Source organism: Cyclopterus lumpus, chromosome 10 (genome assembly GCF_009769545.1).
Source record: "Cyclopterus lumpus isolate fCycLum1 chromosome 10, fCycLum1.pri, whole genome shotgun sequence".
In the NCBI taxonomy this organism is placed as follows: domain Eukaryota; kingdom Metazoa; phylum Chordata; class Actinopteri; order Perciformes; family Cyclopteridae; genus Cyclopterus; species Cyclopterus lumpus.
The window spans coordinates 6113301-6127186 of NC_046975.1; the positions used below are offsets into that span (position 1 = coordinate 6113301).

Below are 13886 nucleotides of genomic sequence, written 5' to 3' on the forward strand. Positions count from 1 at the left end.
GAAGACGGAGCGGCGTTAAGTTTCGCCAGCGTCCCCGTTGCCAGGACTACTTAATGATTATCATCACCATAGAGAAGTGGTAAGGTGATGTATAAACAGTAAATGTTGAATAATTTATTCTAGTAGCAGTGCTAAATTAAGTTATTTAACTATTCAATAACTCTTACAGTTATGTACACAAAAGTAAGGTATATAGTCAATTATATTGACGACCTAGGCCTGGTTCTTTATGAATTTATTTGTGTTGGCCTAAAAGTGTTCAAATTTAAGTGTATTGAGTACATATAAATACATTGGAATAAGTCTGTGAAATACCCAGTGTGTGTAAGTGTTTAACTATCGTATATAAACCCCACAGGTAACTAAATTCCAGGTTGAGACATAAACAATAACGGGACATTGCTTCAGTCAAACACCATTTTATCTCCGCTAGGAGGATCATGCGATTGGTTGCGTGTGCGCGTGCCTCAGTAGATGAGTGAGTGTGCACCTCTGTGTCTGTCCACGGCTAATCTCACATTCCGCTGGAGCCAACTGCGTAATATTTTGGGTGGCCAGTCATGGCTGCATGCTCGAGGACCTCTTGTGGTTGCGGTGACTCACACTTCCTCAAAACACCTTTTATGGCCTGTTATATACTGCCATTGACTGCCTGCTGACTCATCACTCACTACTCTGGCCCTTGGTCTACTAGTCATAACACACTGGGTGCATCGCCGACCCAGCCGCTGCTCTGCATCTACAGTGTGGAGGATGACAGTTAATGGTGTGTTTGGCTAACCGCTAACGTAGCTACCACGCGACTTATCTGCTGCTAAGCAGGTAGACACATCGCTGAGTGTAATTTAGTCTTTGGTAAGATTGTATGACGAGTCTTATCCAGCAGCTTTAAGCCTATTGTATGCATACTTTGGCGCTTGATCTTAAGTTTGAATGCAGTGTGTTTTAAGACGCATTACAGCCTATTGGTGACTTGACTCAGGGGTTAGCTAATTATGGTTTGCAGTCTTTCAATCACATACAACAGCAGTGGTTGTTGCAGACACACCTGGCGGAGATATGCACCTATCTGCTTGCTGGTGCTTCCAAATAAGGAGGAGAGTATTCTGTCACCACAGCCACCATTTCAAGATTTGTATTTAGTATTTAAGTTGGTCTCATGTTTTGGTATCATAATTTCACCCGTCAAAAATGAACTGTAGTTGGGCCTACAACATGTAAATACTTCTATCACTTTGGGCCATTGAAAGATGTGCTGGCACTTAATACGATTCAAAAGAAAGACGTATATAGCACGTATATATATCCTTATTCTTATGAGCTTTGTACTATTTTAATGACACTATATCAAGCTGCCCACCTACAGGCTCCAGATCTAAAGTCTCTTGTCATTTTCCAGTCTCTCCCTCTCTCTTCTGTATGGTGCTGCTGAGCTGTAGAAACCAGGTGTGAGAGCCCACGGTTTAGCTCTCTGCTGTGTGTACACTGGCTCGGCAGTTAAATTTAGCCGTGGATGAAAAGGGAATTACTGTAGAAATTCTGGAGCTGAAGATGGCAGACGCAACACGGAGGACTGTCGAATAGCACTCGCTTTAGTTTCCTTGGTAACCTGAGGGAAATTAGCAACAGTGAGTGCCGAATACTTCCGCGGCATAAATAGCATTAGCAAGGTCAGGAAATCAACCTCTTAATTTGTATGACCTAAATGTGCCTGTGATTCATCTGTTGGGTTATATAAGATAAAAGAAGGGGTAGGTGTGTGTGTGTGTGTGTGTGTGGGGGGGGGGGGGGGGGGGGGGGGGTGTTGCATAGATGTGGACTCAGCATTTTGTAGCGGTGAGATCATCTGGCAGCCGAAGACATGAACTCTAAGTGAACTTTTATTTGTCTCCATCTGCGGTGCTCTGGCCACAGAGATGAGGTGTTTCTGCTCTGCACCTGTCAATCAGACACTGGAGTGTTCTTTTTAATTCCGGCTGTTTATGTGGCATGCTTTTGTGTTCTGTTTATGCTAAAGATCCAGTCTTCTCTTTTTATGTATTCAATGATAACATGTGCTCAACATGTTGGGACTGTCTTCACAGAGGGTTACAGGACATTTATCAACCTATATTTATTCAATGTTTTCAACTGTCAGGTGTAGTTTCTGAAATAGCAACAAAAGAGGAAATCCATCCCTTAAGCGTACCCTGCTTTACGGTTGATTTGACTCTAAACCTAACCATAATCTATTAAACGAACATCATGCTGTATTGAAGAAGACTTGAACCTAGGGATTGAGACCATAAACTCATGTTTACAATGTTTACTGAGGTATAAATCAAGAGAGAAGTAGAGTCATTTTATCATAGACTTCTATACAACATCTTTATCTCCAGAGGAGTTGCCCCCGACTGACCAAAAGGTGAACACAATGGTTCATTTTAGTTCTGCAGGGAGGTCTGCATGTCAGCTGGTTTAATATTACGGTGTGTGTGTGTGTGTGTTTGTGTGTGTGTGTGTGTGCGCGTGTGTGTGTGTGTGCACGTGCGCGTGCACTATGTGTATAGCAGAAGGATTTTCTGAAGGGTGACCTATCACTTTAAGAGTGTCAGAGCTTCTTGACGGGCTCCTCATCTTTTTTCTCTCTCACAACATCATTCTTTGCCATGCATGGCTTGTTGCCGAGGTAACCGGCCTGAGACTGGTTTAGCATTTCCAGCAGTGCCTGATGAATCAACTGATGCTGACATGCAACTGACAAAAACATGCTGCATGACTGGCTCAGGTACCCTCCCCCCCCCCACCCAAAAAAAGTCAGCGGAGTCAACAACCACCTGGTGCTGTACCATCAGGACCGCATCAAAGGCACCGACGCTTGGTGATGTGTGGCTGCTCGCCGTGGTGACGAATAGACGCTATTTTGGGTTGCAAATCAGAATCCAACCTGGTGATCGAAACGTCTTTGTGTGCCACATCTGTTTCCAGATGAGGAGTTATAGTTACTGTGTTTCTCCAGCAGAGGTGTGTGTGTGTGTGTGTGTGTGTATGCACATGTTTGTGTTTGCATTGATATTTCTGCATGCAGGTGAGTCATATCACCCCACATGGCTGTCAAGCATGTCATTCTATTGTTTTTTTGTTGCACAGACAGCTGCCATTGACTATTTAAATGCACACGTTTCAGAGTTACTCTGACAAGGAAAAGGATGCAATCAGCTGGTGTAAATGCACCGCAGCAGCAGCACACTTTTCTATCAACTGCTTCCTCTACTCTTCTTTTTTGATCGACCAGATCGTTATCGAGCCGCCTCCCCACTGACTGAAAGCACATCAGTCAATTCCTGCCCGTCTGCATCTGCATCTGTATTGCTCCCCGAGTATTTGCACCATTTACAGGTAATCTGTTAACTAACGCTTTTTAAAAAACAAACAAACGGTTCCGCGGACAAGTCTGTTGCCGACGAAGGGACATATTGGAATTACTCAGGCCCCCATTAATTATGCTAGTGATGAAACACACCTGGACTGCACTATTCATATTTACTGTATAATCAAAGTGACATAAATCACAGTATTGTAAGTACCGTGGTAACTCCAGGAGGACTCTCCCCTCCACACATCATTGCAACACATACAACCAGGGATCCATTTTCGTTTGAATGAAATATTTACATCCACCATTTCAACATGGAATAATTGTCTTCCTTTCCTCGAAGGGGACCTGATCAATATGCATTGTCACTCATTGTGCCCAGCTGGGGACTCAGTCAGGCCTGCATGGCGGCAGGGCCAGGTGTGATGCAACATCTTGCAATAAACAATGTGCTGTAAGAGCATGCAACACAACCCGGGTCGAGTCGGAAACCAAACATGCGAAACCCAGATTTATAGCATAAAATTAGTTATTAGATTTTTGTCCTCGATGCCCTTGCTCATTCCTCAGCCGTCTGTTTCCCGTCTGCCTGCTTTGTCGGATTTGATGGCGGGGCCCGAGGGTCACCGTTATGAGACGACCTGCCTCATCGGTCACCTGTCACAGGTATGGATTAGAGGAGAGATCAATGGGACAGCCTTCCAGTCTGAAGTGTAGCAAGGGGGAAAACATGCGACTGCTTTATAATGGTCCAACCCCTGAGGTCCAGGGGTCTGTTTTGATCTCTCTGTGTGTGTGTGTGTGTGTGTGTGTGAGTACTCCCTTCCTTTGCTGCCTCTTAAATCAGGCTATTTTCAGTCAACAGGCCTACTTAAAGCTATGTTGTCCTTTCCCCAACCTGTCTAAGCATCTGCCACAGTTACCTGCTACACAGCACAAACCTGCTTTATTTATTTAACATGGCAGCAGATTTATACACTCAAAGAATTGGTGGCTGCATTGACCTATTGAGAGGCTCCGGGGCAAAGATTGTCTGGCAGGTTCCTGCTGATCTACCCTGACACTAATATAATTTAGTGCAAGATTTGGTGCACAATGTAAACTGGAAAAAAACACATCACCCCTTTGCAAATTGCAAAAAATGCAAGCCTATTTTTGCAAACTGCATTTTCTCAAATGCACGGATAAAAGATATTCTGATGCTGATGAAAACGCGACACAATGGACACTTTATCTGTCTTTATATGTTTCGTATTAATCAATTCAATTGAAAGTATGAATACACATACACATTATTTAAGGCCCACACGTGATACCAATGATATTCACACTGGCGTTGCATTCAGGAGCAGACTGGCCCATTTGTCTACACCTGGTGCTGAAAGAACAGCTCCCAAAGCTCCACACACAACAGCAAGGCAGTAATACGGAAACTATTTATTTATATTTTCAGTTTATTTTTTTGTGAGGCAATTCAATGAAACAAGCCCAACACACGCACGCACGCACACACACACACAGACACACGCACACACACACACACACACACACACACACACACACACACACACACACACACACACACACACACACACACACACACACACACACACACACACACACAGCGAAACCGCGGCTTTAATGTGTTGTCAATGCACTAAACATCGGTGTCCCACGGGCCAATTGCTCAGTCAAAAGACATTTCCATTCCAGTAAATATACAGGTCCAGATTATCAGATCATCGTGTTTGGTGTAAAGCCTGAAAAATGTTAAAGAAAAAACTGAAATCAAGGCTCTGGAGAATATTGACACACAAATCAGTTTTTTGTCAGCTCTGAGCAGCGGCCCTTCAAAGCGCCTGTCACCACACACCTGTCTCCCCTAAAAGGCTTGAACCCACCAACCCCATTTCCATCACAGCTACATGCGACAAAGTCGAACTGTTTTGAATAATCGATATGGCCCCAGTGTATATTACCAGTGAGTGGAAGTAACATTAATTTATACCCTCACACACCAAGCAGAGGGGAAGGAAGGAAGGAAGGAAGGAAGGAAGGAAGGAAGGAAGGAAGGAAGGAAGGAAGGAAGGAAGGAAGGAAGGAAGGAAGGAAGGAAGGAAGGAGGGAGGCTCGGTGCATTGAACTGTCTCTAGGACCCAGTGTTCCTCCTCCTCAGCCTGTGTAGTGTTTTGTGTGTGAGCGCGCGTGTGTCTGTGTCTGTGTGTGTGTATGTGTGTGTGTGTGTGTGTGTGTGTGTGTGTGTGTGTGTGTGTGTGTGTGTGTGCGGAGATGAGGGAGACTGAGATGTGCTTCTTGCTTATCACGAATCACATCGAGCTTTTCACCAGCTCAGGGGGGGGAATGCTGAACAGGGCAATTTGACGCCCGGATCAGCTCTCACAACTGCTGCTTTTTTATTTCCAAAAAAAACAAAAGGAAAAGAGGGAGGGGGAAAAAAAAGGAGCTTTTATCTTCATTTGTGTCCATCTCATCGATATAATTTTGTGTTTTGTTGGTTCATTTGCAGGACACTATGAGAGCCAGTGCATTTCGGCTGCATTTCTGCTGCTGGCCGGGACTATGATTTATGATTTATCGGTGCTCGCAGCCTTGTTCTCATGCACTCATTCAGCCTCATCAGAACAGCAGAGAGCGGTGATCCGTCTTTAACTTTCGTGCATCTTCGACGGTTCCGGCTGCAGCAGGTACTTTTTTGCACTTGAGGTGAGTCTCTCTCTCTCTCTCTCTGTGTGTGTGTGTGTGTGTGTGTGCGTGTTGTTGTTTTAAAATGATATATGACCCCCCCCCCCCCATCGGACACAAAGGAACACGATCCCTGTGTTGTTATTTATTGCCCGGGGAGATGCTAGAAATTGTGGGAACGGAGCTCGATCCCACAATTAGTATTATTGGCAATGTTCTGCATTTCATTAATTTTTTTATTATAATTTTTTTGTTTGTAAGTATCATCTAAATTGGTGCACTGACTTGATCCCGTACCTTTGGTATCAGTAATGTTTCAGGCGTGGGACGTGCATACTAATTGCTGCCAGCTGCTGCGTCTTCTTCTTTCGTCTATTTTCTGTCTTTCTCTCATTGTTTGGCTCGCGTGTTGAAGGGAATCCCCCAGAAACAAGTGGTGGATGTAATGTTTGGTAAACGGAGCCTTCCTTCGTTGCAGCGGCTCCCCTGCTGTGCGTCGGTGTCGAAGCAGCCATGTGGAGCAGAGAGAGCGCTCCTCTGCTCCTCGTCTGCCTGCTGGCGCTCACAGCTCTCCGGAAAACCAGGTGAGTTCTCCCTGACGGGGAGACGCCTCGAGGCGGCCGGCTCGTGCACGAGGCTGCACGCCGCGGATCACTCGCTGCCTCTCGTGGTGGGGTGTGTGTGTGTGTGTGTGTGTGTGTGTGTGGGGGGGGGGGGGGGGGGGGGGGGGGGGGTCACTGGAAGTGTCCATTTGTTACGTTTACATTTTTTTTTTGGTTATCTATCATCCCGGACTCATTATCAGCGGACAGGCTCAATGCGCAGGAGAAGAGACATACAAATAACCTGCAGGGGCATGTGGGGGAAAGCATCCAGCCTATTGCAGGTGTAGTACCAATTTATAATGGAGGCCAGAGCCATCCACACTGGGTTACGGTTATTTGATAGTACACCTTCGATACGGGGTATTAATCTCGTTTTAATAGCCTCTTCTAATTAAGGGTAATATATATATCAAGGAGAATGCATCTATCAATACATGGTATTGACACAACTATATTTAGGTAGCCTAATTATTTTTAAATTGATGTATGAAAAAAAATGTAAGAAAGAATGTGTGAAACCTGCTCTGCACCTTCCTTTTTGCTTCAGCCACAGTTTCATCAGAGGACATCTCACGCTATCACACGAGGTGTAAAGGTGTCTTTTGAGAGATCATTGGGAGTGACAGTTTAGGTCACTCTAGAGCTCACACTAGATGACAGTTGACAAAAGGATGAAACAGCTGATGTCAGAGGCAATACAAAAAATAAATAAATAAATAATATAAAGGCCCACTGAATCCATAAAGCTATCAATTGTCCAATGTCCCCATTGTTCTAAAACCCTGTCCATCGTGCAGCGCTTGGCTGCAGAGGCCCTTTTCTTCCCGGAATACATTTTGACACGTCACAGTAGTAAAAGCGCAGCTGTAAATAACACAAGTAATTACGTTGAGATTCTGCCTGGCTGCTCACACTTTACAGTATTATAGGCCCACATGAGGGGGGGCAGCCATTTTGCCACTGGGATATTGAAACTTCTGTAGTTCTTGTGCGTGAGATAGCTTTCAGGAATTCCTGACATTTCCAGCTTCACAACCAAGAGGCTGGATGTCTGTGCTACATGGCATTACACAGCATAATTCATTCTCATAAAAAAAGAACATAAAAGTATTGTGTTAACATATAGCAATGCAACCCGCATTTATTTTTGTAGATCTCTTTTGCTAACGCTGGTTCCAAGCGAGCCTCGGAAGCCGGTGAGCTAGTTGGACAGCTAACGTTAGCATGCTAATGTTAACACGTTGCGATGAATATTAGCGGAACAGGTGAGTGAACCGATGATTAGGGATAAACGTGAAGGGTTAAATTAGCATTTCCTCACACATGCTAATGCAGGTTGGATGCTACCTGCGCATCAAAAAACCCGCTGGCCGTGCTGTTATGAGTTTGGTGTAATTTACACTGTGGCAAAGCTGTTGCTATAAGAGAACATAATGTACTACATGAAAAGATAAATTAAATATTCATATTCTATTAGGATATAAACAAAGACTGTACATAAGGAGGTTAGAACCTTGTAAGTAGGCTACATTCATGTAACACTTTCTCCGACTAATTAGAGCAATGTGGTCCAAACTGAAAATACCCAGATGTGTGAAATGATTAATATTGTATGAACATTGTATGGGCCTAAAGTGAAATATGCCTATAAAATGTGAGCTTTCAACAGCGGCGAATATGTCGAGCCTCAATGTAGCATCAGATCTGAACGTAGTTACCGTGAATCTCTAGCTCTGATTGCATTTGCATATTCAGTTGTGTTTTCAGATGGCTCATAAACGTTCTGCCTTGAACTGGGTCATCCATGTGAGGAACACTGTGTGTGTGTGTGTGTGGGCATGTATGAAGTCCCTGCCAGACAATGGCGACCCCCCTTTGCTTGCCCATAAGTCAGGCCTCTGGAAAACACAGTCACAAGTCTAAATACATTTTTATAATTTAATCAAACACATTCCTGTTGAAGTGTCCCTTTGTTGGTCACGTTGTTGTTGTGTGTCCGTCGACCAGGTCAGTGAACGCCGATACCACATCTGATGCCTTTAAAACCAACATCACCCTGTTCACGCGTATCCTGGACAGCCTGCTGGATGGATACGATAACCGTCTACGGGCCGGCCTTGGTGGTAAGGATATGATCTTCTATCCATGGACGTACATCATTTAATATTTGTACTCTTAACATGATGCTGTCTAACTTTTGCCCTCCCATTTTGCATGTGTGTTGTTTCTTTTTTTAAATGGCTGATTGCTCATGTGGAGTGAGAGCAATTCATTAAACATCAGATTTGTAGTACTGATGACCTTTGGCAACAATCCCCTCAAGAACAAACTGACAAACACACTCAGGTTATATAACACGCCGCGTTTAACCCCCCATAAGGGCTAAATTCTCGCTGGAATTCTTCAGATATCGGAGGAAATTAAGTGGGTGCAGCTTCAGTTAGGTGGGGGCTGCATGGTTGTGATGCTGGTCTGGCCGTGGGGACATGGCTGAAGTGATGTCAAAGTGAAAAATGTTGGAGCTTTGGACCACGCCAATCCTCCTTACATTTGTAATATTGAACTAGTAATATTTGGAGTTGGTTTCCGGATGTGTCGGCACCTTCTGGTGTGCAGCCTGAACGCCTTCGCTTGTCTGTCATTATTGACACAATGGTTTGTTAATTCAATGGAAGGCTTGGAAACCCCTCGCTCTCTGCAGAAGACGGGGGCCTTTTGTGTGCTGATGAGGATCATGTCTTCTCTCGTGCTCCGCAGTGGTCCTCTCCATGCTCGCCTCTCCCATCATCCTCCATGTTTGGCATCTCGTTTCCAGCTTGGCACCCTCATACCAAAAGCTGAGCTCCTCCCTCAACATTTGGTGCCATTTGAAAATCCAAATTTCCGGGGGCCATCAGCCCAGTCCAGGAGCCGCCATATGGGGAGCAGACCTCCTTTGGCTTGGCAGCGCTCAGCCTGTACAGCTGGACCAACAGTAATGGTGCTGCTAGCCTATTCACTGTGGAGGAGAAGCAGACATTACTATGGTTCACAATCTGAATTTCATGGGATTTTCCATCAAAATAGGGTTATTACACCAAAATATATACTTATATATATATACGGGATGATGTTTCTTGCCACTTTCAATTTGGTCCTGGCACTTTTCATAATAATTGCAGTCGATAGTAGATTAATGCGATTGAATCAATACAACTACATTAACTAATGACTCTCCTCCAACAGGCAGCTCTGAAGAAGTGGTCATGTTAAGAGAGCTCTGAAATAAAACATGCCCATAAAACATTAAATGGAACGCTTTCCTACCAAGTGTCTTACAGTAACACAAGTACATCCTTTTTCACCAGCGTAACCTCCCAACACTCAAGATGTAGTAGCACGCTGTAAACCCATTAATACACACGGGTGCTACATCGAGGAGCATAATTCAGTCCAAGAACAGGGAAGTGACATCAGATGGAGCTTTACACATTGTAGACACATTAGATCTTTATGCCTCATCCGTGGGAAGAAACAAACAAAAACACGTCAACGCTCCACTGAGCCTTAGTTTATAACACGTTCATCACAGCTGCATGTGTGTGTTCTCAGACATTCAGTATATTCTGGGACACAGTCAGTTTTTATGGTTCAAGTAGGGTGCCTTTCAACAAAAAAAAAAGAACAACTTAGTTAATATATATATATATATATATATATATATATATATATATATATATATATGTGTATATATATAGAGAGAGAGATACATATATACAGTATATACTGTATGTAATCTCCCTCTGTATGAATCTTCACATATTTAATCATTTATTTACAGCATCATTACACATACCTTCATGACTTGGGTGCCTCTCCTGTCTCATGTCTCTGGACAGAATAACAGGAACACCTGTGTAATGTGATGAAATGAATCCTCGATAACAAAACCACAAACTGCACCCTAAAAATAACCCTTACACTTCTCAAGACACCGTTTCAGGCCAACTGAAATCAGCTGCGGGGCCGTTGCCATAGATTGCATTAGGTTGTTCACAGAAGGCGGCGTTGGCGTTGGATGTTTTGTCTCAGACGTGCAACATTTCAACCTCTCCCGGTGAGCCCTCTGCTCGCTCTCACTGCAGCGAGCGGCAGAGATGCGACTGGAAAACATTTTACAGCTCCCACTGATAATCAAATGATGATGAAGATGGAGAAGATGAATCTAGGGCAGAGGTTTCCAAGATGAACCCACGTGTCCCCCCGGGGCTCCGAGAAGGTTTCAGGGGAGAGAGAGAGAAAGAGAGAGAGAGAGAGAGACACACAACAACTGTATTCGTTTCAACAATGAGGGGATTTCTTTGTGGGTTTAGGCTGCACATTTCTCTTGAATTTATTTATAGAAAATACAATACACCCACAGCCAGTGTATGGCTAACCAGGTCTATAGCCCCCAGAAACAAAAGCTGCTACCCCCCCCCCCCCCCCCCCCCCCCCCCCAATAAAGACCCTATAATGTAACTGCTGTGGACAGCATTTTGGCCGTAACTGGTTTAATACAGCGTTTATTTTTCATACTTTTTTCCTCTGTTTCACGTGTTGAGGCAATACTAAGCTCTTTTAAATTGCTGCAATTGGTTTCTGTCCCTTTCACTGAAATCCAGCCGGGCTGCAGAAAGCACAGTTGCTCCACATCATCATCAGTGGGGCCGCGAGGCCGCTCACTTCTGTTCACATTCACACTTCTGCTACTAATTTGTTTTCCACCCCAAAAAAAATGTGTCATCTAACTATGACTTAACTTACATGTTGTCTGGGCTTTAAAGCAAGTTTTATTTTGTCGTGAGCACACCAGAAGTAAATGGGCTTTGGTTGGTGAAGGGTTACTTCTACAAAGTTTTTAACATGTCCTTAAAAGGAACATTTAAAGCCGCACTAATCAATGTTTGTATATAAACACTGGGTCCAATATGACCATGTCTATCTATGTGTAATGGGAACGGTGTCGCTCGACGAGCCCACAGATAATTATCACGCAGCTTTGCAGTTCCACTGGGGCATTTTAGCATCTTTCAGGCCAGTGATTTGATTTGAAGGGCCGGAAAGTTGCGTTTTTGGCTCTCGTCGACCCTTTTGTGCTGCAAAAAGCTGAAAGGACAGGGAATATCGGACTAACGTTCGTCAAACTGACAGAAACACAAGTCCAAATGAACGCTACGGTTGTTTCGTGTCGACAAACAGGCAATATTGTGCTAAAACTCCCTTGTTATCACATATTACATATCGCTACTCTTCACTGTGGTGCTCTGATTTGTTTTCCCGCTAACTTGCCTTGTGCAGTTGGGTTCGGTGGTTGTGATATTGTGAAGTTTTTTGGTTGAGAATGTCTGAGTCTTTAATCTATAACCTTGGTGTCAAGGTGGCTATTGCTGCTCGTGTGACTAGTAGAACCACAGCATCAGCTCATCAGCCTCCGTTAAACCTCCATTGTTAAAGACGTTTAATCTGGATTCTACTGATCCCCATCCAGCGGTGCAATATTGGGTTTCTGCTGATGCTTTCTCTCCGTCCACACTGGCTAGAGTGAAGTTGACGTTGGGGCGGTTGCACCGTCCCCGAACACAAGCAGGTTTTGCCTGACCCATAAAACATGGTTCAGCAGGTCCATCTGTACCAGATGCTTCAGAAGATATGAAAACACGTTCATGACTGTTGTTGTGGTTGAATAAATGAACTTTCGGTATTGTCCTTGTTCCTGTAAATAAGCGCCCTGATGTCCTCCGGCATTAAATGCACTCTGGATGTTTTTAAACAGTAAACAGAGATTTTCCCCGAGGGCTGTTCTTTTATGTTTTTGCTACCGTGAGGATGCAGCATTTGTACAAATATGGTTGGTTTTGCCTGGGAATCTGCTCCACTCTTGTAATGCAAATGAACTGGATGAATTATTATTCTCCACAGACCTTTGTTTATTCTTGTAGGGTTTCTTTTTTTCTTCTTTGATACAGAGGGGTGATTCTTATGCCACAACTGTGGCCCGGAGGCCGGATGTCTTTACATTACATGTCATTTAGCTGACGCTTTTATCCAAAGCGACTTACAATAAGTGCATTAAATCATGAGTCCAAACTCAGAACAACAAGAATCAAGCAAGTACAATTTCTTCAATAATGTTAAACTACATTACATTACATGTCATTTAGCTGACGCTTTTATCCAAAGCGACTTACAATAAGTGAACTAAACTACAAAGTGCTATCCGTAAGAGACATTTAAGTGCTACTAAAGTGCTACTACGGCTCTTCCTTCCTTATTCAAGGTATAGTCGAAAAAGATGTGTTTTTAGTTTGCGATGGAAGATGTAGAGACTTTCTGCTGTCCTGATGTCAATGGGGAGCTCGTTCCACCAATGAGGAGCCAGCACAGCAAACAGTCGTGACTTTGTTGAGTGTTTAGCTCGAAGTGAAGGAGCTACAAGCCGATTGGCAGAAGCCGAGTGAAGTGAACAAGCTGGGGCGTACGGTTTGACCATGTCCTGGATGTAGACCGGACCCGATCTGTTCGCAGCACGGTACGCAAGTACCAATGTTTTGAAGCGGATGCGGGCGGCCACCGGTAACCAGTGAAGGTCGCGGAGGAGCGGAGTAGTATGGGTACATTTCGGGAGGTTGAAGACCAGTCGAGCAGCTGCATTCTGGATGAGCTGTAGAGGTCGAATGACATTAGCAGGTAGACCTGTCAGGAGGGAGTTGCAATAGTCTAGCCGTGAGATGACCAGAGCCTGGACCAGGACCTGTGCTGCCTTCTGAGTGAGAAGGGGTCGTATTCTCCTGATGTTGTACAGCATGTACCTACAGGAGCGTGTTGTTGTGGTAATGTTGGCAGTCAGAGAGAGTTGACTGTCGAGTGTCACACCGAGGTTCCTGGCAGTCGGAGTCGGAGCCAACACTGAGTTGTTGAAGTTAATAGTTAGGTCGTGGGTGGGAGAGCCTTTTCCTGGAAGGAAGAGAAGTTCAGTCTTGTCCGGGTTAATTTTCAGGTGGTGAGCGGACATCCACTGAGAGATGTCGGTGAGACAGGCAGAGATTCGTGCTGCTACCTGTGTTTCAGATTGGGGAAATGAGAGGATCAGTTGGGTGTCGTCAGCATAGCTGTGGTAGGTGAAGCCATGTGAGCGAATGACAGAGCCGAGAGAGTTGGTGTACAGAGAAGAGAAGAGGACCAAGGACTGAACCCTGAGGGAC

The 13886-nt window shown here is 44.5% G+C and overlaps 1 protein-coding gene across 1 annotated transcript in view; it reads left to right on the forward strand.

The window, feature by feature from the left end:
- Window positions 1-5576: 5576 nt before the first annotated feature.
- Window positions 5577-13886, forward strand: part of LOC117737339 (gamma-aminobutyric acid receptor subunit alpha-2) — a 28778-nt gene continuing 20468 nt past the window's right edge. The window contains exons 1-3 of the mRNA XM_034543238.1: window positions 5577-6079; window positions 6537-6642; window positions 8671-8786. Of these exons, the coding sequence (XP_034399129.1) occupies window positions 6572-6642; window positions 8671-8786 (187 nt within the window). The 5' untranslated portion in view covers window positions 5577-6079; window positions 6537-6571. The remainder of the gene's footprint in view (window positions 6080-6536; window positions 6643-8670; window positions 8787-13886) is intronic.